The sequence below is a fragment of the Schistocerca nitens genome, chromosome 1 (genome assembly GCF_023898315.1).
Source record: "Schistocerca nitens isolate TAMUIC-IGC-003100 chromosome 1, iqSchNite1.1, whole genome shotgun sequence".
In the NCBI taxonomy this organism is placed as follows: domain Eukaryota; kingdom Metazoa; phylum Arthropoda; class Insecta; order Orthoptera; family Acrididae; genus Schistocerca; species Schistocerca nitens.
In genome coordinates, this window is record NC_064614.1 from 634,697,755 (window position 1) to 634,723,724 (window position 25,970).

At 41.8% G+C, this 25,970-nt stretch overlaps 1 protein-coding gene across 1 annotated transcript in view; it reads right to left on the reverse strand.

Moving 5' to 3' along the window:
* The window catches only part of LOC126191908 (uncharacterized), a 107,557-nt gene that overhangs the window by 55,225 nt on the left and 26,362 nt on the right, over positions 1–25,970 (reverse strand). Inside the window, exon 2 of the mRNA XM_049932566.1 lies at positions 3,377–3,576. Coding sequence (XP_049788523.1) covers positions 3,377–3,576 — 200 coding nt within the window. The remainder of the gene's footprint in view (positions 1–3,376; positions 3,577–25,970) is intronic.

Genomic DNA, 25,970 nt, shown 5'->3' on the forward strand with positions numbered 1-25,970 from the left:
CAAGTTCTGAACTGCATGTAGTGTGTTTTTTCAAAGTTTAGTGACAAAGAATTGGCTAGGAACCAGTGATTAATGTCCACAAATATTTTATTGGATGATCTTTCTAAGTCTACACTTGATTTGCTATTTATTGCAATGTTTGTATCATCGGCAAACAAAACAAACTTGGCATCTGGTAATGTTAATGATGAAAGGTCATTGATATACACAAGAAAAGGTAAGGGCCCCAAAATGGAACCTTGTGGGACCCCACATGTAATTAGTTCCCAGTTGGATGATGCCTGATAGCTTGATACAGGTCTCTTTCCTAGTAACACCCTTTGTTTCCTGCCAGAGATATAAGATTTGAACCATTTTGCAGCATTTCCCGTTACACTATAATATTCTAGTTTACTTAAAAGGTTATTGTGATTTACATAGTCAAATGCCTTTGACAGATCACAAAATATACCAGTTGCCTGCAATTTTTTGTCTAATGAATTAAGCACATTTTCACTGTAAGTGTAGATAGCCTTCTCAATATCAGAATCTTTTAGAAATCCAAACTGTGACTTTGACAGTATGTTATTTGAGATAAGATGGTTATAAAGACGACTGTACATTACTTTTTCGAAAATTTTTGAGAATGCTGGCAAAAGTGAAATTGGACGGAAATTTGATGCTATTTCTTTATCTCCCTTCTTAAACAGTGGCTTAACTTCAGCATATTTCAGCCATTCAGGAAATATTCCACTAATAAACGACTGGTTACACAGATAGCTTAATATGTTACTTAGCTCAGAATCACATTCTTTAATTAACTTTGTTGATATTTCATCATACCCACTAGATGTTTTTGATTTTAAAGATTTTATGATGGACATTATTTCTGTTGGGGTAGTGAGGGTCAAATTCATATTATGGAAGTTACTTGAAATGTCTGGTCTAAGGTAATCCATAGCAGCATCTACCGAACCTGACAACCCCATCTTTTCAGTAACAGTTATAAAATGTTTGTTAAAAAGTTCTGCAACACTATACACATCTGTCACCAATGTATCATTTACTCTTAATGCTATTTGTTCCTCTTCATGTCTGGTTCTACCGGTCTCATCCTTCACTATATCACATATTGTCATTATTTTGTTATCTGATATGACTATCTTTTCCTTGTAATATATTTGCTTTGACATCCGTATTACAGTCTTTAATATTTTGCAGTATTTCTTATAATGTGCTATAGCATCAACAATGGAAATGTTTCGGATTGACAGATAGTTTTCTTTTTGTTTTTCAAGATACCCCTATTCCTCGAGTAATCCATGGCTTCTTTGTAGACTTTGCTCTAACCTTGGTAAGTTTTGGGGGAAAGCAGTGTTCGAATAAGGTAAGCACTTTATTAGCAAAAATGTTATATTTTTCTTCATGCCATGAGCACTGTAAACATCAGTCCAGTGAATGTCTCTGAGGAGTGTCCTATAATAATCAATTTTTGGCTTACTGATTACCCTCTTGAGCTCAGATTTAACAGATTTTATATCCTGTTCAGTATTAACATTTAACAGAAGGAACTGCATGTCATGGTCTGAGAGGCCACTGACTATTGGTTTTGTAATATAATTTTGTTCATTGGACTTTTCTATAAAGATATTATCAATGGCTGTTTGTGAGCAAGTGGCTATCCTAGTGGGGAACTTTACAGTGGGAATTAAGTTGAGTGATAGTGTTACTAACTCAAATACGTTCTTATTGGGAGAGTCTTTAAGGAAATCTACATTGAAATCACCAGCAACCACTATTTCTTTGTTTTTGGTTGTTAAATGGGCCAGTACAGCTTCAAGGTGGTTTACGAACAGATTAAAGTTACCTGCAGGTGCTCGATATACACTTAATATTATGAAGGATTTTTTGTGAAATTCTAATCCTGTTGCACATGCTTCCATATGCTGTTCTAGGCAAAATTTATGAATGTCTATGTTCTTAAATTTATGACAGTTCCTGATGAATGTGGCAACTCCTCCTTTCTCCATTTCTGATCTACAAAAGTGAGATGCTAACCTAAACCCTGTAACACTTAAAAGTTCTATACCAGTGGTCACATGATGTTCAGAGAGGCAGATTATGTCAGCTGGGTTTGAAGACTCTAATTCATCTATGCAGATAGTTAATTCATTAATTTTATTTCTCAGTCCTCGAATATTTTGATGCAATAAAGATAGCTGACATTTCACATTGACTGAGTTAAAATTGGGTGGAGTTAAAATATCTGCTGCCAGTTGAAAATTCTTAACCAATGGCTGTTTATGCTGATGTAATAAGCTGGAATTATGTTTTTTGATTTCTTTCTCAAACTGAAGGTTTGTCTCAGTTCTAACCTCTCTTAAAATTTGCTTTCTTTCTGTCCTCACTACCCTAAAAAAGGGTCTTTTCTGAATCCTATAACCACTGATATTTTACCACTCATGACAGTGCCTCCCCCCTTTAACTTTCCTGCTATTTCCCCAGCCAATTTACCCTTCCCCTTCCTGTATATATGTAACTTGACTTTGTCAATTGCTGTAATAGCTAAACGACAGTAAAATTTGATTCATTCATTCATTCATTCACTGGCAACTGACATCACAGAATTTTCATACATGCCTTCTTCCCTGCCCCTTTCCACAACAAATTGTTAACATGAAAATAAACAAATCCGGTTAAACTTTTACATGTGACATTTACTTGAAGCTACATATTTCAACACAGTGTATGGGTAAGGTGTTATAAATCAGCTTTGTAAATAAAATGCAATGGTTTTAAAGTTTAACCATTCTAACCAAAATTCTCTCACATACTCCAGCTGCCACCAACATTATTTAATAACGTAACGATGTAAGAATAAGTAGGCTCCATATGCACACTCCAAGAGAGTGCTATACTTTAATTTTTGCCATATGATTTTGGCTGTAGAACTACTGAAACCTAAACGTGACTCGTAGTATCCTCGCTAAATTGACTGTTGTTTACTTTGATGGTGTGTTATGGTTTAACGTGTAAAGTACATGGAATTAGCTTGCAGTCTGCGGGTATTACGAATAACTGTGTCTATCCTATTGCCTTCAAATTTGGCCCGGGTTCCTGCAGCAAACTTTATTGTTTCACTTTGTTCCTATATAACATGAAGTTCACAACACCTGAAATTCAAAACACAGACCGCAATAGGAGATAATGTTACCTTGTTACATGTACTTTTCTTAGATAACAGTAATTAAGTTGTAAATTTTATTAGTTGTTCCTGAAACGCTTTGGAAGGTGTTAATAGACAGTGTTTGATAGTTTCTGAAATTTACAGATCTGTCTCTCTAATATGACAGGTTATATCTACTAACTGTTCGTTCTTTCAACTAGAATTACTCACCTGACCAATTATGTATTTATTTATTACACGTACTAAAGTAAATATTTTCCGCTTGTCAAATTCTAGCGCACCTACTACTGTACGCAATTCTGTAAACAATACTTTCACTGTAAACACTACCACGCGATAACATTTTACGACATAAACACGCTCTAGTACGAGAATGGGACTACTAGATGTCAGGACGAGTAATATACTGACTGTGAGAAGGCGGGTTTTCGTTTCCCCGCAAAATTCTCTGGTTGACACTTGGAAAGAAAATTCACTGTGACCTTTTTTTACACTTATAAAGTTCTGTGAAGGGATGTTGATGATAATATGGAGATTTATAGCTCTTTTAAGGCGCACTAATTTTTATAGACCTCCGTAAGCCCACTGCGAATATTTCCTTATTCTCTCTCATCCTTAAAAAGTGGATATTTCAAATAGCACAGATTAGTGCTAAAATGGTCAGGAACTGTTATGAAATACGGCGGAACAAAGATGGACAGCGCGAACGTATTAAAATTTACATTCGCTAAAAATTTGTGTTCGATTTCGGGGCTATTGCTTTTCAACGCCCGACTGACTCTCATAATAATCAAACAACATACACATCTGCTACAATCTACGTTCATACATCCATATTTTGCAAACTTTTGTGAAGTGCGTGCCAGAGGATACTTCCCATTGTACAGTTACGAGGTCTTATTTCCGTTTCATTCACGTATGGAGCGTAGGAATAGGAATAAAGACTTTTTAAATACCTCTATGCGCGTTGTAATTAACCTGAACTTATTCCGTAGGGATCGTGACCATCCCTTCGTGGGCATTAAGTAGGTGGTTCTAGTTTATTACTGTTGTCTTCATTTAAAGTCTTTTCTCGAAACTTTGTAAGGTAATGCTTTCGGGTTCATTTGCGACAATCTTCTAATATTTAGCATCTCTGTGACACTATTCCACGTGTCAAATAAACCTGCGACCATTCATGCTGCACTCCTCTATATACGTTCAGTATCTCTTGTGACCGTGTTTCGTAAGGGTCCCACACGCTTGAGCAATATTGTAGGATGAGTTACACGCAGGCGTGGATCCACCATTTATAAAAAATGTAATAAATGATGTAGAAACATAATACGTGTGCCGGCCGGTGTGGCCGTGCGGTTAAAGGCGCTTCAGTCTGGAACCGCGTGACCGCTACGGTCGCAGGTTTGAATCCTGCCTCGGGCATGGATGTGTGTGATGTCCTTAGGTTAGTTAGGTTTAATTAGTTCTAAGTTCTAGGCGACTGATGACCTCAGAAGTTAAGTCGCATAGTGCTCAGAGCCATTTGAACCATAATACGTGTCTCCTACAACCAGCGTTTGGAAAAATTATAATTATATTCTTGGTGTCATTAGGAATATGCCGATGGACGTGCATATGCGTAAGACTGCGTTTCGATTTTTGGTCATGGCTGCTCTTAAACTCGTCTTCGGCGTCACAACGAAAATGGTTTGTCAGCAGATGCAATTGTCCCTGGAAGCGTTAAATGAACCAGTACATTTAAGTGTGTTACGAGAAATCGCACCCAGCCAATATCAGTGGTCATCAAGAGCAATACTGACACTGTGAGTTGGGGGACAGAGTGGGTACCAGTGCAGTTTGTTAGTGCAGGTTGCCTACATTTAGAGGAAAGCATACATTCAGGGGCAAACCAATTGTTCTCTTTTGATTGACAGATCCTTAACCCATTGTCCCTCCACCCATCCAACTGCCCCTCCTCCTTCCCCTCCACATCCTCCTCCATCCCTCAGGGAACTTCTCTCGCTGATACAAGCACACTTTTGATCTCAATTTGATTGTCTAATTAATTAAATCAATCAATTATTTAACCTCGATCTCTGAGAAACACCCCTGTCTTCCCCCTCCCCTCCCTCACCCGGAAATTGACTAGAAAAAGACTCAGTTGATTGGTCTTTTGGAGGGAAAATTGCAACGTACGGAATAGTGTTTAAACAATTTAGAAAATCTGTGGAATATTGTTTATTTAAAAAAATTATGGGATATAAGGTGAAATACAGAATATTTAAACAATTGTGATGCTCTTATATCCTCATCATGTAAGAAATACTCATGAAACAGTCATCACACTTAATCACACTGATAAAAATCTTTTGATCGCAAAGCACACACCTTCCATTGCCCCACACTCAGCGCTGGTTCGTGTCACCCATGCAGGCATCCGGGAGTTTGGGTGCACCCGGCATCCCATAAAGAGACATGTCCATCAGCAGCTGCACCATGGGCCGGTGTCCAAGATGTGTCTGCTTGGGCCCCGCAGCTGACCGACTGGATGTCATGCTCATCCCTGAATAACAGCATCTGTTGGCAGCAGCCCTTTCATACCTGATACCTGACAAATTCCTGTCAAAACATGTGTCCTCTGCCTCTTCCTCTTCCTGCCCAACTGCCAGTCCTGCACATGCCAGAGGTTGTGATCAGACCAAACAGCAAACAAAGCAGCATTTACCAAGTAAACCTCTGTGGGATACCGATGCACACAAGAACTCCTTCCAAGGCAAGTGCCTGATTGAGACTGAATTGAGCCATGGGCTCTAAGCTGCCTTCTGAGCTGAAGAGGCAGGAAATTCAATTATATAGCATAGGATATATTGTTCATTTATAAATTTCAAATAGCAGAGACTGGATCTCACTTTTATTTGGCGGGAAAAGCCTACATCCATCAAGTACATGTCCTAGTTACATAATTACACTACTGCGGATTGGAGGTGTCGTCTTACTGAAAATTTATCATGAGTGCACTCAGCTTGACATGCAGGGATCGACTGAGCTCATGCACAGTGCTGACTGACTGACTGACTGACAGAGGATGTACCACACCCTACCCTCGCCCCTCCCTCCCCACCCATCCCAGAAGAAATTGGTAGAAAAAAGAGTCACTCTGTGCTGGAGAAGAAGGTTATCACTACACGAAATTGAAATCAAAATCAATAACATATAACGTCTTTCTTTCATCAGATTGCGGGAGACAGGGTTCCCCCTTTTGGGTAGACTGCACATCCCCACCCTCCCTCCACATGACATAATAAATGTAATAACCAGGGAATCGAATGAAGTGCAGTATAGTAGCCACTGTTGGGGGGTCTCTCTTGTATGTGTTTATCGTTAGGGCACCACCACAAAGGGCAAAGCAGCCCAGTGTCCTAATTACAGATCACTTTACTAAATACCACCGACCACAGATTGGATATCGGCCTCATTCTATCTCAAGGCCCCCAAACAAAGCATCAAGTAGTGATATTCTGTTGATCAACAACTTCCAGACTCACTTCCTGTCTGTCTCTCTCAAGAGGCCACTCCCTGTTTGTCTGTGTAAACCAACATCTCCAAACACGAAGATGGAGGTTTTCATCTCTCTTCAGAATGCTGTATTCCTATTGGTTAATGCTGGAGACAAAAGGAAAGCTGATGCAATTTCGATATCAAAAATAGAGTGCTGGGGATATATTTCTTGCATTGGAGTCTTAACAGCATTGCATTCCACATGACTAATTGGTCAGAAGCCGCACAGCTCTAACGTTATATCACGTTTTAAGTACAAAACTGTGTAGCCTTGGAATGCATATGTTTATGTTCTCTCTTGCAAATACCTACTTGGTACTGACCCCAGACACTAGAACAATACTTCTGGATTGATAGCACAATAGATTTACATAAAATGCCTCAAACTACATCCATCTGGATCTCCATCATATATATAAACCACACGTTTCTTCTGCATAACCATCTGTTATGTCGTCACAACACTTTCATATGTACTACACACCAATAAGGGATGCTATCCTGCTCGGCATGTGCACTTGGATGGGTGCCGTGAGTAAGATTGCTGCAGCACATGGGTTATGGGTTTGGGTCGCTCTGCTCCTTCATGAGATGTGGAATGTAGCAGTCTACTTCTGATCATCTGAAAATTAAATCGGTGATTATCCCAAGAATGCGAGAATGCTCTGTGACTCCTATCTGTATAGTGAAGGAAGGGCGATCACAGCTGTAAATTGCGCACTATGATTGAGGTGCTAGAAAATATGTAGATTGCTGTCTTGTACAATTTGGTTCATATGTTCGGGAGTTAACAATGAATGGATGTATTGCATAGTCATCAATCTACATCGCAATCTGGTATATGGTACTTGCAATGTAGTGCAGGGGCGGTTTAGCGATGATACAGAAATTGAGAACGATGTTGCAGCATCACAGGTTGGTATTCAAATTACCGAAAAACTGGTAAAATGCTTATTACAGTACATTGATGGTGTCCTTTCCATCCCATCTGTCCGCTGTATGCTGTTGATTATCACATAATGATTGACTGACATCACATGTTTGAGATGAAGAAAGAGTTTTGGCAGAGGGGCAACACCTTCTGGGGATGGCTAGCACTGAAACAGTCATTGGGTACATGACTTCTGTATGAGGGATCAATCGAAACATAGCACCAAGCCATCTGCTATCTCGTCATTGTGAAAGATGAATTTAAATGGAGAGGTTGTCAGTCATCTTTAGACAGCTGTTTGCAAACACCCCACAATGCCGCAAAAGTCCTCCAGTTTTGAAATGTTGTGACTGTCTTTTAGTTAAAATCATCCTCTCTCTCTCTCTGTGTGTGTGTGTGTGTGTGTGTGTGTGTGTGTGTGTTGTGGCAGATGTGATGTCCAGTTTTCAGTCAGAGCCAATGGGTTGAAACGTGTTTATGTCAGTTCAGAACCTGACACAGACCTCGAAGCTGTGGTGGAAAAAATAAAATGTTTGGCAGTGTATAAAGCTATGTCATATGCTGCTTGGACGTGTAACTGCAGAAAAAAATAATGTATCAAACACCAACACAGGCTCTCTCTCTTGTGATTGACAGTCTGTGGCATTTGGTCCTCCTATGGTACAGGCAATGACACTTTACACTGGTCTGTGCAGGTGACTTCGATCACTGAGTGGATCAATACCTGTACATTTAAAGGGGGTCATCATATGTACTCGATGCCAGCATGCAGACGGTATTTGTTTTCGATATGTATATTGGAAGATAGGGGCGTGCTAAAATCTTATCGAGTTCTCTACCAGATGACGTTAGCGGAGTTTTTATAAGTCTCAGTTTTTTATTCTCTGTTGGATGGTACAAAATAACAACGATAGAATGTTTAGGTGACAGACGTGAATGCACCCTGTGGGGTACAGATCTTCTTTGGGCTGCAATAGCTGTATGAGATTTGGAGATGCATGACCATGCAGTAGCAAAACCCTCGTTCTTCTTCCAGTTCCCATACTGTCTCTTTCTGTCACTACCTCGTGTTGCAGGAGAAAGCTTCGTTTGGTGTTGGCGTTACATATCGTACACTTTTGGCGAAACTATGACAACATATTCCCATTTCCACCGAATGATCAAACCATGGTCCTGTCACATTGACTTAGCTCAACCTGTTCCTACACAGGATGCAGAATGTGGTAGATATACCACTGTCTGACCTGTGCTCATTTCCCACTTAAATTGGAATGATCACATGCACAAAGCTGCAGGGAGGACAGGGCACAGACTGAGGAACATTTACAAGATGCATAGGGGCTGCCTAAAAACCATGTTGGAGTTTTACTGGGCCAGGTACTAAGAATGTGCCGACCTGTCTGATCTTGCCCATGACAGCAAGGGCTGGAGAAGTGACCAGTGTGCTGGGTGAGCGCGACAGAGGCGGATGTGTGTGTGTTGCGTGAGAGAAGATTCAAAATGATGGATGTTTTCGCTGGACGTATTGATAACATCTGTGTTCCTACCACTAGAATCATCTCTGGATGCCCTCCACGGCCGGGGGTGGCGCACTCCTGCATATACACACATCCATGATGCGGTTGTGGCCGCGGCTGTAGTTTCCTCGGGCCCTAAACTTCGGCGCTGATGGTGTACGAATGGGTGGATCGCTGTTTTTGGATGTCTGGCAGGTGAATGCGCGGGATGTACAAGTGTTTCAGTGATCTCTAACATCTGTCCACAGGAGCTACTGCTACGGACTGGGTCGTGGTTTAACTGTGTTGTGTTTGGCACTCCTCAATACATTGCAGTGGACTCTGTCTTGCAGTGATATTTGCTTTTGTCTCTATCCTGTCACGTAGTAGAGCTCTCCTTCTTCGGAATGTAGTGGAGAGAACCTATTTAGGAAATCTATAGTGCTTTAAAAATCTAGTCGCGATGCCAAATTTCCGACTGATAGCGATCTCCAACATCTAGCCATTATAACTACTACTGCTATGGATTGGTTCGTGGTTTGAGTGTGTCATGTTTAGTGCTTATCAATACATTGCAGTGGACTCTGTCTTGCCGTAGTATTTGCCATTGTCTCTATCCTATCTTGCTGTAGAACAACCTCCTCCTCCTTCTGAATGTAGCGGAGAGAACCAATTTAGGAATTCTGTAGTGCTTGGAAAACCCTCGAACATCCTATTCCCAACTGACGGAGATCTCTGACATCTAGCCATGAGAGCTTATTGCTACATTTTAGATTGTGGTTCAAGTGAGTCGTGTTTAGTGTTTCTCAATACGTCGCAGTGGACTCTTTCTTACAGTGGTATTTGGTATTGTCCCTGTTCTGTCATGCAGTACAACCTTCTTTCCTCCTTCAGGAGAGAGAACCAATTTACGAAGTCAATAGTACTTTTGTAAGATGTATGCTTCGCCGGCGATGGGCGAGACATGACAGAATCTCTGACCAGAGAGTAGTTTGTCGTTAGTTGTTGCTTGTCGCTAGTTTGCGCTTGTCTGCGTGAATCGACAGTGGTCTGGGCTAGTCTGCGCGAGTCGACAGTAATAGTCTGGTGGAGTCGGCATGTGTCGGCTGTGTGCTCTGCTCGCGACTCTGGTCAGGACTCTGGAGGATGAGTATTGTTGTAGAAGGTAAAGAAGCAGCCTTGCGCATATTTAATAATGTATGTTAATTGTAATTTAATTTGTTCCAAGAAATGCCCCAATAATAATTTTATAATATAAAGTAACTCTTTTAAAAGAAAAGCATTCATTTCAATTTAAAGAACATTTGCAATGCATGATCATTCCTTCCAAGAATATATATATATATATATATATATATATATATATATATATATATATATATATATATATACGCCAGCATTGCACGAAGATGTGTCAAAAAAAATCTAATTAAGAGCAGATATAATTGCAGTTTTTATTGAGGTAAGAAATTTTGCTTTTTTTATTCAGAATACAGGGCCGAAGGGCAGCGCTGCTGTCCTCATAAAATTCATCAGGTTACTAAACTTCTTTTATTATTTTTGGTGTTTAGGAATATTTCTGTTACGAACTTGACATAAAATGAGAAAAGAATTTTGTGAGAACATTAAATGTGAATGCATTTCTGCACACAGACCATAAATGGGAGCCAATTTTGTTCAGAGGTTACAATATTTAAAATTCATTTAATTATTTTTTGTGGCGAGGTTACACTTGGCTCATTTCCATTTTCATTTAATTAATATTGTGTGGGGAGGTTACACTTTTAAAAACCCAATCGTGACCTCAGATTTCCGAATGATGAATTTATTGTTTCCCATAGCTGTATTGTGTGCACGCATGCGTTAGGTACGGGCTGGCATGGCCGGCGCAGGTGTGGGTCTCTCTCTCCCAGCCAGCGCGGATGGGGCTACCATCCAGTCGGCGGACGTCGCACTTCGTGGTTGCGAGTTTGTGTCATCCTCAGGATTGTTTTTCACCATATATGTTTACTGGAAACGTTGCGGTGGAGGAGGGTGTTCATGATCTCAAACGTCGGTGCGTGCAGGACTGCAGATATATTTAGCGCTACAATCTACTTGTAGCGAAAATTTCATTACTTGATTTGCACAATGTTTGCGCTCAAACGTTGAAAATATGTTTTATTATGAAGAAGGATCATCCTAAGGTAGAAGTGAGTGTTTTAAGCGATCTATTTGACTCTTGTAAATTGTTAAACAATTAATTTGACAGGGTAGTGCAAATGAATTATTTCACTCCATTTTTGATATCTAAATTGTGTCAGCTTTCTCTTTGTCTCCAGTATTAGCCAATAGGAATACAGTATTCTGAGAAGAAATGAAAACCTCCATAATCGTGTTTGGAGACGTTGGTTTACACAGACAAGCAAGGAGCGCTCTCTTGAGAGAGACAGAGACAGGAAGCGAGTCTGGAATTTGCCGATCAACAGAATGCCACCACTTGATGCATTGTATGGGGACCGTGAGATCGAAGGGGGCCGATATGCGGTCTGTGGTCAGTGGTATTTAGTAACGTGATCTGTAATTATGACATTGGGCTGTTTTGACCTTTGTGGCAATCCCTGACGGTAGACACACACGAGGGAGACCCCAACGGTGGCTACTATACCGCACTTCATTCCATTTCCTGGTGATTACAGTTATTATATCATGGGGAGCAAGGTTGGGAGGGTGCAGTTATGACGCCTACCCAAATTGGAGAACCCTATCTCCTGTAAACTGATTAAATAAAGAATGTGTATCATTATACGAGGGCTTTTCGGAAAGTAAGGGACGATAGGTCGCGCAATGGAAACCACAATGAAAATCAAAACTGTTTTATTTGCAACAGTTAGCTACAACTTCCAGTTACTTATCTCCATAGTCGCCGATCCGACTTAGACGTTTGTCGTAGAGTTGTACCAACTTTCCAATACACTTGTTATAGAAGGCAACCGCCAGTGCATTCCGCCAATTCTCTACGCTGGCCTACAACTCGTTGTCTGTGCCAAAAGGTTGTCTTCGTAGCTATTGGTTAATGTGTGGAGAGATGAAACTCACAGGTAGACAATTACGGACTGTATTGTAGGTAACCAAAAATTTCCAGTAGAAAACGATACAGGAGCGTCTTCATTGCCCCTGCAGAATGCGGCTGAGAATTGTCTTGAAGAAGAAAACGGAGGTCAGTTACGTAATGTTGGTTGCATAGCTTCAGGCTAAATTTCTCACCAGGCCCACGTACTTGGCGGGAGACACTATTGGTCTAGGTATCTCTGTGTGCTCCCTGTGTGCCCAGAGCTAAAAAGAACGACGTAATGCGATCGAAGGGCATAGTAGAGACACTGCCCAATACACCTGTGCAAAACTTCATCGGATTTGCATTGTAGTTTCCATTTCTCGACCGATCGTTCCTTACTTTCCGAATAACCCTCGTATTATTGACTTTGATTTGAATTTCATGTCATGAGATCCTCCCTCTCCAACACAGAGTTAGTCTTTTTCTTACCAATTTTTCTGGGAGGGGGGAGGGAGGGGGCAAGGGTAGGGGGGGGGGGGTGAGACGTCCTCTGGTGGTGGCACTGTGCACTAGCTCAGTCGATCCCTGCACCTCATGGTGAGCACCCTCATGAAAAATTTCCAATAAAGCGACACCTTAAACCTGCAGCAGTGTAAGTATGTAGTTAGATGTAGTTGATAGGTGTGAACTTTTCCCACCAAAGAATGAAAATTGAATGCTATCAATAAACAGTATAGTCTATGCTATATAATTGAATTTCCTGTTGCGAGATCCTTTCTCTCCATCACGGATGGCAGCTTAGAGCCCATGGCTGAATCAATTCCCAGTCAGGCATTTGCCTTGGAAGGGGTTCTTGCATGCATCGGTAGTCTGCTGTGGTTTGCCACGTAAATGCTGCTTCGTTTGCATTTTGGTCTGATCGCAATTGACTGCACATGTAGGCCTGACAGTTGGGCACTGCAATAGGTGAGAGAGAGAGAGCATGTGTTTCAACAGGAATTTCTTGGGTTTCAAGTATCAGAGAGTTGCTGCCACCTGATGCTTTTGTTCGAGATTAGTGTGACATCCAGTCTGTCAGATGTGAGGCCTGAACAGACAAGACTTGGACACAGGCACATGGCATGGCAACTGACATACACGTCACTTTTCAGGGCCTATGGTGCACCCCAACTCTGATTATCCTGTATGGGTGGTGCGAGCCAGGACTGGGTGCAGGGCAGTGGATGATGCATGACTGTCTCATGAGTGAATGGGGATAAAAAGGCATTGCAATTGTTAAATATTCCATATATCAACTTCTACCCCTTAAATTATCTAAATAAACATTGTTCCATACATTGTCTAAATTGTTTAAACAATATGCAATTCACTGCAACTGATTTCCTGCCAAATTCTTTATATACATAAATAAACTATATTCTTTATGCAGTCTTGTATCCCATAAATTGTTTAAATATCCACACATTGTCTAAACTGTTTGAACAATATTCCATACATTGCGATCGATTTCCCACCAAATTCTTTAAATAAATAAATAAAATATATTTTCTAAATTGTTTAAACAATATCCCATACACTGCAATCGATTTCCTTCCAAAGGGCAGATCAACTGTGTGTTCTCCCCCTAATTTCTGGGAGGGTAAGGGGAGGGGGAGGTCTTGGGGACATTTCCCAGAGGGGGGATTTAATTAAATGATCGATTTAATTAATTAGTCAATTAAATTGATATCAAAAGCGTTCTTGTATTGGTGAGGCAAGTTCCCAAAGGCATGGGGAAGGGTAAGGAGGATGGGGTGGTGGAGGGGGAGGAGTGGGGGGAAAAATACATAAAGTGCATGTCAATCGAAAGGAAGAATTATCCCCAGGAGGTCATAAACCTCTTAGCAGAACAATAGGTTGAGGACCTGTCAATCAAATGTATACTTGCTACTGATGTAGGCAACCCACAATGTAATCTGAAACGAAGTTTGCCCTACTACTATCGAGGCATATACGCGTTCTCACATCGCCAAAGTATCGTTACTTGTTGTTAAAATCCTATAACAGTGTGGCATAGTCTATTTAAGTATTTTCTCTTCTGGTAGCAAAAAATCTTTTCTTATCTTTTACGTTATGGATCACAGGGCTAGTATATTAAAATCATTTATGGCTCATGATGGAGTGTTAAGATGACAGGAAGCCTTCTCACTTTCAAACTTCCTTACTGTAACCAAATGCCTCGCCACATACGAAGTTCCTTAAGTTAACAGCACAGAGAAGTTGTAAATATCAGGTTTATGCTACGTATCACTTTATAAATTCGATAATACATCTGATTTTATTACGATAGTCGCCTCTCCCTGTGTAGGTGAGAGATTCAAATATCGCTAAAGGATAGCGTCGCAACTTTGCATGGCGAGTAATTTTCTTTTTTCTTTTAGAGGAACATTACTGAGGACCGACATTTGAAGCTGACCGCAGACGGATTCTACCTCCGGCAACAAACATTTCTCGTAAGGACCACACTATTAAAAACACCATCACAGCCACTGTGTTACTGCCACCCTGAATAAAAAGCGGTCATGGTTCTACAAGCACACAAAAGAGTCGCTGATAGTGTTATGCTTTCTGGTAGATATGTTGTCTGTGATTTGGAATCAAGATTATCCACTGAACCACACACTTGCGTTCGATCCTATGGAGATGTCTTTGAATGATTACAGCCACTGGTGACTCATATTCGTGACACGCTCATGTCTCGAAACGAGTCGCCTTTTTTCGAACCTATCTGTTACAGCAGAACGCCAGCGCGAGTTTTTAGACACTCTCTCTGCATCTTGTAATTGCTCCTCAGTCTCTGCCCGCCCTCCGTGCAGCTTTGTGCTGTGATCGTTCCAGTTTCAGTTGGAACTGAGCAATAGTCAGAAAGCGCTTACGTACCACTTTCTGCAACCCGTGGACAATCAGGTTAATGCGACAGGACTGTTTTTGACCACTCGGTATCAAGGCTCCGCCAACCATGTGCAATATGTAACACCAGCGCCAAACGAAGCTTTCTCCTGCAACGCTAGGTAGTAGAAAAGACAGTACGAGCAGCTACAGTGGCGTCCGCGACACACGCACAGACACAGACAAGCAGAAAACAGAGCAAATGCACTGCAACTGTTGAATATCTGGTTGGAGGTGACTGGATGCATTCGAGTACAGTGCTATACTATGCCGTCCGACCAGAAAAATATTGCGTTTACGCAAGGCGTTGGCAACTGTACTACATTTACAAGCAATATTAGAATACAGAGTGACAAGTGATGTCATGATCGCATGAGCAGAAGTGACACAAAATCTATAAAATTACGAAAAATGATGGAAAATACACATAAATTCAGGAATACCCCGAAATGTGGGAAAATTGATGGAGTGCTTGCATGTCTTCTGTTTGGTGAAGGAAAATTCTTGTACATGGGATCGAGTATGCGACAGCAAGAGGAATACGAGAAAAAATTGACATGGAAGCACCGGGAACTAGGGAAGCAGTCATTTTTTTTTTTTTTTTGTCGGCAGTGATAAGACGGAGCAGAAGCCTAGTGTGAGCCCAGAGTTGCCGGCAACCACCTTATAGATTTTTGTAAAGTGTCCTTAGCTAAAGAGCGTTGTATTACTAGCTGGGATGACTGCAATATATAACTACGGAATGGATCGCGTGTTTAACCCTGTGCAGGACTGTGTAGGTGTTTTAAACCCTAACAGATAGTATTTATAATGCGCTTCTCTGTACTCTCCGCGAATCAGAACCTTGTGGTGTCAGTTAAAAAACAGTTGTTGTGTGGTTTATTTAAGAACATTGTACTGTACGTTTGTTCAGGTTATAGGTATACAAGCAGGTTTCCTGCTGTCTTTGATGCTTTCCTGGAAAAGAGAGGCATCTGACACTAAAGTGATATAGATCTGCGTTAAAGGACTATAGAAAGTAGATGGAGTGATCGATTGAGGGGGAGAGGGATATGTTACTGCAGGGCGTTTATCACACATTTAACCATTTTTCCCGTTGTTCTCTCGGGGTGTATCGGTTGTCTGGTATAACCTGCGACCGACTGGTATACTACTTCGTGTTCTGCTTGTGACTTAGAGGAGCACAACTACCTGCGATCGTTAACAGCAAACCTCTGCAAACGACAGTCATCAGAGAAATTCCAACTCATGTGAGATGAAACATGTCCACCGGTGGAAAACCTGTTCCACTACCCTCCTCCAGACGAATGAAGATATATGTGAAGTAATCCATTTCTCTGCCCATCTTGGACGTAAATCGAGTCTTCAGTTTCTTATAGGTATGAAACGACTGTTACTATACTTTTCATATTCGTTCTATCCTAATGTCTGCAAGCGAATCATCGCGGGAGGGCAACTCGTAGAATTTTTTAGTAGGTTGTTGTACAAGATGCGCAAACATTTTCGTATAAAATCAAACAGCAGGTAGGTATGTCAGCAACATGACAATATACATATGGAAAACTGTGGAAGCTGTATGGAAAATGACATAAAATCGGTAAAATTCTAGGAAAACCTGGTACCATGACGCAAAGTTGATGCGAGATACGTAAAAATATCTAAAATCGCGAAAACCTAGTAAAATTATGGAAACTGACTGAGAATACGTAAAATTAGAGAAAAATACTGTGAAAAGGGTTCTCAGAGAAATCAGTAAAATTGTGTGCTCTGGAAGAGGAGAATAGACTGATGCTACATATACACACCTTAATAGTGGAAAGAAGAGGCATTCTAGAAACTGGTGTCAAGGCGAAAAGGCAATATTATCCCGTACATGTCCGCCCCCGGTAGCTGAGTGGTCAGCGTGACAGAATGTCAATCCTAAGGGCCCGGGTTCGATTCCCGGTTGGGTTGGAGATTTTCTCCGCTCAGGGACTGGGTGTTGTGTTGTCCTAATCATCATCATTTCATCCCCATCGACGCGCAGGTCGCCGAAGTGGCGTCAACTCGAAAGACCTGCACCAGGCGAACGGTCTACCCGACGGGAGGCCCTAACCACACGACATTTCATTTCATTTCATCCCGTACATGAGCAATTCAGCCTAATATCAGGCTACGATTTCTGTGTGCAAGAGGAAGGTTACTAGGGGAAGTGGTAAACTGCAGTAAGACTTACATCTCCGCTGGCTACTGATCATGGCGTTTACTTCCTCGTAAGATGTCACTGTTTATTCGTGTGCATTTTCGGCTGTCGACTATCATTTGATAGGTTCTTGTGAAGATATCATAATTTACGAAGCATAATCAGGATTGAACTGCGAAAACAGCAAGCGTCCTATGCCTTTGGAAACCTATCTAGTGTTTGTGTTACAAGGAATAGTGTTTTCTTTGGTGTACAAGGTAGTAGTTTTACCACTTTATAATTTGTCATCGTAGTTTGTCATAGAGAAACTTGCAGGTAGAATGTATGTCATGCGCTGGGAATACATTTCTTACATTGGAATATTAACAGCGTTGCATTCCTCATGACTGATAAGTCGGGAGCCGCACTGCTCTAGAACTATAGCATGTTTTAAGTACAAAACCGAGTAGTTTTAGGAATGTGTTTATTTTCCACCTTCATTTCTCTCTTACCAATACCTTATTGGTATTGATCCCAGGCACTAGAAAAATACTTTAGAATTGATAGCGCAGTTGGTTTAAGTAAAATGCTTCAAACTACGTCCGACTGAAACTCCATCTTGCACAAAAACACACGTTTCTTCTTCTTAACCATTTGTTAAATCATCACAACACTTGCATGTCTACTATACACTCAAAACGAGTGCTAACCTCCTCGACATGCACGCTTCTGGAGGAATCTTGTGTACGTGGATGGGTGCCATGAGTAAAGCCTACTTTCCCCGACAACATTGGGTTGCGCCACTCGTTGCGTGGAATGATTTGCACGCAAATGGTTTCATATATGACTGTAGACACGACGAAACCAGTATATGCTTTCGTCGTTTTGTGGGTTCCTGAGTCGTGTCTGAAATCGAAGTTTTGGCAGCTGCACATCGCACGAGTTGTGACTGAGTTAAAGCTTGTTGCGTGGAATCACTGCACACACACACACACACACACACACACACACACACACACACACACACACACACACACAAAAAAACGTGTTTCGATTCGTGACTGGATGAAGAAAAGACGTCAGCTCGGTTGCTCAGCATCCTCGCTGAAATGATTTGTAATGGAAGACCGAAGAAGTTCTTTTAATTATCTTAGAATGTTACCAAAACTGTTAACGTTTCTTCTAAACAGAGTTAATTATGCGATAAGGAATAAAGATATTGTAATGCATGAAGCACTGTCACTAGAACTAATATTACATATCACATTGCATGCATTACAATCGAGAACACTCGACATGCTATTAAGAAGCGGTTTTAGTTGGTGATGAAGCTTTTTCAATAACAGCAATAAGTATTAACATTAATAATTATCAACATGAACAGCAGTAATTATTCGAAGCACGCCGCATTAAGGAGAGAATGGTTTGCAAACTACTCTCTTGAAGATAGATATGTACAACGACAATATTTCAAAAATCAAACATTTTTGAATGGGGAGCATTGCTGCGACGTTTTAAATAGATGAATATTGAATGAAGAATGTAGCTTCTTGATTTGTGTGGCTTTCTCTCCTGTCAAAAATATTCCTTAAAAAAAAAAGAGTGGGCCGACCCGAACGATGGGATTTTAGTCTTGTAGACAAGAGCATTTCTACAGCTAGAATTACATTTGCATGTATTTTTCATAATTCAGTTGTATATGTGCTCCTAATTCAAGAAACTTTGCCCTATGGCTCAGATATTGTTAAACTATCTATGTTCTGATCGCACATGACGGTCCCAGGAGCAGCAATATGTTGCTTAATTTTGTAATCAACGTAACTGAAATCCCACAAACACTTATGCAAAGCATAGATATCCAAAAAGCGAACATTATTCTCCGTTCCCCGCTTCATATTTCGGTTTGTCTACACTCTACGAACACACTCAAAACTCATGCAACTAGTGTCGACCAAGTTGGAACACGCCGAAACTGTATAGTTTCACCGACGAGTTGCGCAAACGCGCGGCGCGCATGCGCAGTGGCCGGTAGCGCAGTTGCTTCAACCTAGTGTCGTCGTGTAAATTAGGCTTAAGATTGGTGCAGAACAGCAGTTACTGACTCGGCTTGCTTTGTTCCTTCACGAGACGTGGAATGTAGCGGTCTACTTCTTGTCAGCTGCCGATTAAATTGGCGACAGTTTTGCAGGAAAGTTTGGTCAAAGACAATGCGGGGAAATCTTTCAATCTCTAACTTTACCCTACGAATGCGAGAATGCTCTGTGACTCCCATCCGTACAGCGAATGATGTGCAATCGTAAAACGTAAATTACGCATTATGTACAGGGTGTCTCATTTGTCTTGAGCACCCTAAATAACTGTTCGTCCAGATGCAAATTACAAAATGTTTCAAGGAAATGTTCTTTAGACGTCAGGGGGACATCAATCATCATGATTGCCTTCGTTGTAGTTTTTTTTTCAGATATATGAACATTGGCGTGACTTTTTTACATGGCACACTGAATTTTTTATTCGGTAATTCATTTCCTCTCCTAAAGACCTATTCAAAATGTATTACAGTGTACCATCCATTGAAACACAACGTTATTAATTACATAACACAACATTGAGCCTGGGCTCACAAACTCGTCCACTTGCTGGAATTATCAGAAAACAAATGAAAACCAGGAAAAAACACGACACAAAATTGACTTTGACTCTCCTGTAGCATTGCCCAGGAGCAGAACATTCAAAGGTGCTCAAAGTGGTGACCCTGGACACCGAAACCCTGGTGCACTCGATGAATGAAAGAATTATTTACTGCTTCCAGTGTTGCCTGCTGAAGAGAATTACAAGCAAGCACGATACGTTCCTTCATGCCCTCTGAAGTTGTTGGAATATCGCGATGGACAACGTCTTTAATGCATCCCCTAAGAAAAAAGCCCAGAGGATTTAAATCAGGAGACGTAGCAGGAAAAATAACTGTTCCACCTCGACCAATCCATCTGGCGGGATACCTTCGGTTCAGAACACAACGAGCACGCAAGGCATTGTGGGCTGGACATCCATCGTGTTGGTACCACATAAGCATTCAGATTCTTAGGGGCACTTCATCCAGAAAAGCAGGAAGAATTCGTCTGAGGAAGTTGGCATACACTGTGCCGTTTAGACTAATACTGATGAAATAAGGGCCAATAATTGTAGTACCAAGCATCCCACACCAGACGTTAACCCTCCATTGACGCTGATGTTCCACCTGTCTAAGCCATCGTGCGTTGTCGCTGGACCAATAATGCATGTTCCTTGTTTTTACCCGTCCTTTGTTTGAGAAGGAGCATTCATCGGTAAATAGAACATTCTAGAAGTAGTTCGGGTTGGCGAGGATTTGCTGCTGTGCCCACTGACAGAACTGTACACGATTTTGGAAATCATTCCCATGAAATTCTTGATGTAGGTGTACATAGTAAGAATGGAACCGGTGACCTGTAAGAAAAAATACTGTACACTGCTTTTAGGAATACCAATCTCGTTTCAAGTTGTCGTGTGCTCACATATGGATTCATAGCAACGGAAGCGAGAACAGTAACTTAGGCAGCTTTGTCTGTGCGAGTGCTACAGCGATTGCGTTGTCGTGGGTTGAAAGTTCCCGTTTCCTGAAGCGTCGCAACAAGACGAGAAAACATCCGTCAGGAAGGTGGGTTCTTGTCAGGATATCGCTTCTGTACAGTTCCGCTGCCTGCGTAGCATTTCACCTACCTTCAACAACAACAACAACAACAATAAAAGAAACATTATGTCGATGAAGTTTGCTGGAAGCACAGCCTTTACTGTATGCCTACTCTACACAACAGTATTTAAAAGGACTAAACTACTGTACTAAATGCGCCCATACATAAGAAAACAGTACTGCATTTACTGTTCTGCTAACTTACATTCCCCATAGATGAGCAGCATTTCTACCTTCTCTTCGTTGGTGTACATTCTACTCACACACCTCTTCAGCTGATGATGGTTGACGAAACGATGGGTGTGCATTCAACTTATGTTTACATTTGTCCTCTGTCAATGTCAGCATGTGGATGTGTTCGATTATCCCCAAGTATCTGCACTAAGCGCTGGGAGCGTCAACGTCAATGATGGGTTATATAATTAATAACGTTGCGTTTCAGTGAATGGTACACTGTGATACATTTTTGAATAGGTCTTTAGGAGAGGAAATGAATTACTGAATAAAAAATACAGGGTGCTATTTAAAAAAAAGTCATACCGCTGTTCATATCTTTGTAAAAAACAAAACTACAACGAAGGCAGTCATCCAGATTGCTTGAAACATTTTGTAATTTGCATCTGGACAAACAGTTATTTAGGGTGGCCAAGATAAATGGGAAATCCTATATATACTGTATATATGTTCTCGCGAAGTAGTGTAGGGTTGATTTCGTGATGATACAAAAATTGGGAAGCATGCTGCCGTGTCACTGGTCTGCCTTGAAATTACGGACAAAATACTTGTAAAATTGCTAAAGTTGATCGCACTATAAACTGTGATGCTTATTATATTACATCGATGGTGTCTTTTCGATCCCATCCGTTCACTTTTATGCTGTTGATTACCACATAATGGTTAACTGACATCACTTGTTTCCGATAGAGAGAGAGTCTTGGTGGAGGGGCAACATCCTATGGGGATGGTCTGCATCGAAACGTGCTCACATACATGACTACAATATGGGGATCAATCAGACGAGGCACCTAGACGTCTGCTACCACGTCACTGTGAAATATAACTTGAAATGTAGAGGTCATCAATGAGGGATCAATCGAAACGAAACATATAGACATCTGCTACCACATCACTCTAAAAGATAACTTCAAATGTAGAAGAGGTCATCAGACAGCTGTCTGGAAACGCCTCACAATGCCGCAAAACTCTTTCAGTTTGCGGAAAGGTTGCACTTCTGTTACGTTGAACGATTCTCTTCAGTCGTCGTTGATCCCATTCTTGCAAGATCCGCAGCGATGTCGGAGATCTGATGTTTTATCGGATTCCTGATATTCACTGTACACTCGTGAAATGGTCGTATGGGAAAATCCTCACTTCATCGCTACCTCAGAGATGCTGTGTCCCATCGCTCGTTCGCTGATTATAACACCACGATGAAACTCACTTAAATCCTGATAACCTGCCGTTGTAGCAGCAGTAACCGATCGAACAACTGCCCCAGACACTTGTTGTCTTATATAGGCGTTGCTGACAGCAGCGCCGTAATCTGCCTGTCTACATATCTCTGTATTTGAATACGCATGCCTATACGAGTTTCTTTGCCGCTTCAATGTAGTACAGGCCTGGTATTTACAACTTCTCTATCATTTTACCTTAAGAGACTTCGTATGTGGCGAGGCATGTGATTATTTTAAGGGAGCTCGAATGTGAGGAGGCATCCTGTGATAGAGGTAGATCTTAGCACTCCATCATGAGCCAAAAATGAGTTTAATATTTTAGTCCTGTGATGCATGACGTAACAGATAAGAAAAGATTTTTTTCTACGTGATGAGAAAATACTTAGAGAAAATGTAGACTATGTCATACTATTGTAGGATTTTCACAACAAACAACGATGCTGTAGCGATGTGAAAACGCGTGTGTGCCTCGATGTCTTCTGCCTTGGAAAATAACTCGTATAAAGTGGAGAAATCTAAATTTCACGTGAGAAATTCGTGGTGTATGGTGAACAAAGCAACTGCCTCGGACCGGTAAAGTAAATGCCTTAAATTGGTGGCTGTAAACGGCTCTGAGCACTATGCGACTTAACTTCTGGGGTCATCAGTCGCCTAGAACTTAGAACTAATTAAACCTAACTAACCTAAGGACATCACACACATCCATGCCCGAGGCAGGATTCGAACCTGCGACCGTAGTGGTCGCTCGGCTCCAGACTGTAGCACCTAGAACCGCACGGCCACTGCGGCCGGCGGGCTGGTGGCTGTAAGTCAGGCTGGATTTGTGTAGAATTACTGTGTATGTACAATCTGCAGCTGCTTGTTGCGCAGTGCCCTGTGGATAGCTGCAAGGGCGGTCACGCGGCTTAGGCAACTGGAAGTTGCGGTTTAGCTCAGCCTGTGATGGGTACAAAGAATGCGCCGACTGGTCTGATCGTGCCCACGGCAGTGAGGGCTGGCGAAGTGACCAGTGTGCTGGGTAAGTGCGACAGAAGCACACGTGCGATTTCCGTCAGAGACGATTCAATATGGACGTGTGTTTGAGTTGGACGTATTGATAACATCCGAACTCCTACCACTCGAACCATCCCGTACCCCATCCATGGCCAGGGTGGTGCACTCCGGCATACACACGCATCCAAGACTGCGGCTGTGGTAGTTTTCACCGACCTCTGAGTGTTGGCGTTTCGTGTGGACTTCGGGACAAAAGCGCGCAGGATGTGCGAGTGTTTCAGCGATCTCCGACATCTGGCCATGACCGCTACTGCTATGGGTTGGATCGTGGCTTAAGTGTCTCATGTTTAGTGCTTCTCAGTACACTGCAGTGGACTCTGTGTTGCAGTGATATCTGGTGTTGTCCCTTTCCTTTCACGCACTAGACCCTTCCTTCTTCCGAATGTTGTAAAGAGAGCTAATTTAGGAATTGTATAGTGCTTTGAAAACCTAGTCACGACACCCGTTTCTTGAACGATAGCGGCTCTGACATCTAGCCATGACAATTTATTACTATGGACCGGATCGTGGTTTGAGTGTGTCATGTTTAGTGTTTCTGAATACATCGCAGTGGACTCTGTCTTGCAGTGTCATTTGCTGTTCTCTCTATCCTATCATGCAGAAGGCATGTAATGGAAAGAACCAGTTTAGGAATTGTATAGTGCATTAAAAACTCAGTTGCGACGTCAAATTTCCGGTTGATGGTGATCTCTGACATGTAGGCATGATGTCCTCGGAGTCTTTCCCGGTGGCACATCTGAATAAAATCTTCTCGTTTTTGAAGCCGCGCCAATTTGATGAAAATTCTGACTGCCGTGGCTGGCACGATTTTCCGCTTATGTACCTTCGTTTACAGCCACTGCCACCAATCAGAGAAAACCAAAAAGACTTGTGTGCTTGGAAGGTGAGATGGGCAGCTCATAGCAGCTCCGGCCTGCCGCGGAACCGAGTGACGTCAGATAGCGCGAGGGACCGGCGCCACTTTTGAAACTGCCGCTCCCAGTTCCCTACAAGCGTTAAGCGTCCGTCGTTGCTTCCTTTCCACATCCTGCCATACTGTGGGGCAACGAGCAGCAAGTTAGGACGTATACTGCAGGGACATGGATTGAGACCAGTGTTCCAGCTCGCCCCTAAGTTTCGAGATATGTTGCGCCCTGTGAAAGACGACATAGCTCTTCGTGTGTCCGGTGAGTTTGGTGTTCCTAGCAAATGCGGCAGCATCTATAGAGGCCAGACATTTCGCAAAGTTGCTGAGTGTTGCACCGAGCACAAGAGATATATTAAACAAAGGGAGCTTGTCAAGTCTGCCATAACTGAGCACTGCTTGGAAAACGGACACAAAATACAGTTTGCGCCCAGTTTTGGCCCATGCGTCATCACAGTGGGATTCCATTGTCCCTCGCGCCATCTGACGTCATTTGGTTCCGAGACAGGCCGGAGCTGCTATGAGCTGCCCAACTCACCTTGCACGCACACATCGTTTTAGCCCTCCCTGAGTAGTGCCAGCAGCCGTAATCGTGGGTATATATGTGGAAAATCGTGCCAGCCACGGCAGTCGGTAGTTTTACACCTGCCGACGATGGCGGAGTGAGCCATCGAAAGCTCGAGAATTTTATTCGAATTGACATGGCTTGAAAACCGAGAAGATTTTATTCATCTAGCATGACAAATTATTACTATGGATTGTATCACGGTTTTAGTGTGTACTATGTTTAGTGCCTCTCAAAACATCACAGAGGACTCTGTCTTGGTATTTGTTGTTGTTGTTGCTACTATCCCATCACGGGGTAGACCCTTTCCTCCCTCCTTCTTCATCCTAATGTAGAGGACAGAACCAATCAACATACGAATTCTACAGCCTTTTCAAAAAGAAAATGCACTTAGCAGACTTGTAGTGGTCGGGAACTTTACAACCCTGGTATAAATTCATGCCGAAATTTGAAATTCCAACTATCATTTCATACATCACAGCTTCCATTAGTGACGCCAAATAATAATTCGTTGGATTATTTAATGAAATTTCTTGTCAAAAACATAATACTATTGTTTATGCATGCAAATCTATTGTGCAGGTCTATATTTTTTTTATTTCGAGTAGTTTTAAACTGTGTGAATAAAATTGTTTAAACACTATATTAACGATTTTATTAATTTTTTCCGTGCCACATCTTCTGAAGCAACATTTGTGGTATCTTCAAGATGAGATATTCCGAGCCAGATTTAATAACTCCTTAACAGTGCGTGAACTGCACCACAGGGAGTGCGCTAGGAAGTCTGGGTCAGTTTAGAGCTCACGGCAGAATGAACTGTCCCATGCTAGTTCCCATGTCATTTGTATTGCAAACTACAGCTCTCTCCGTCTCTCTGTCCTCTCCCTCTCTCTCTCTCTCTCTCCCTCCCTCTTTGTATGCAACCACACTGTTTTTAAAGTGTATTTCGAGTCAGCCTCCTACTAGTTTTGTGACATCGTCAATTTGTGTGAGTGTGAAATAGCTACGGTGTCCACTTTATATCCCCTACATCATGAT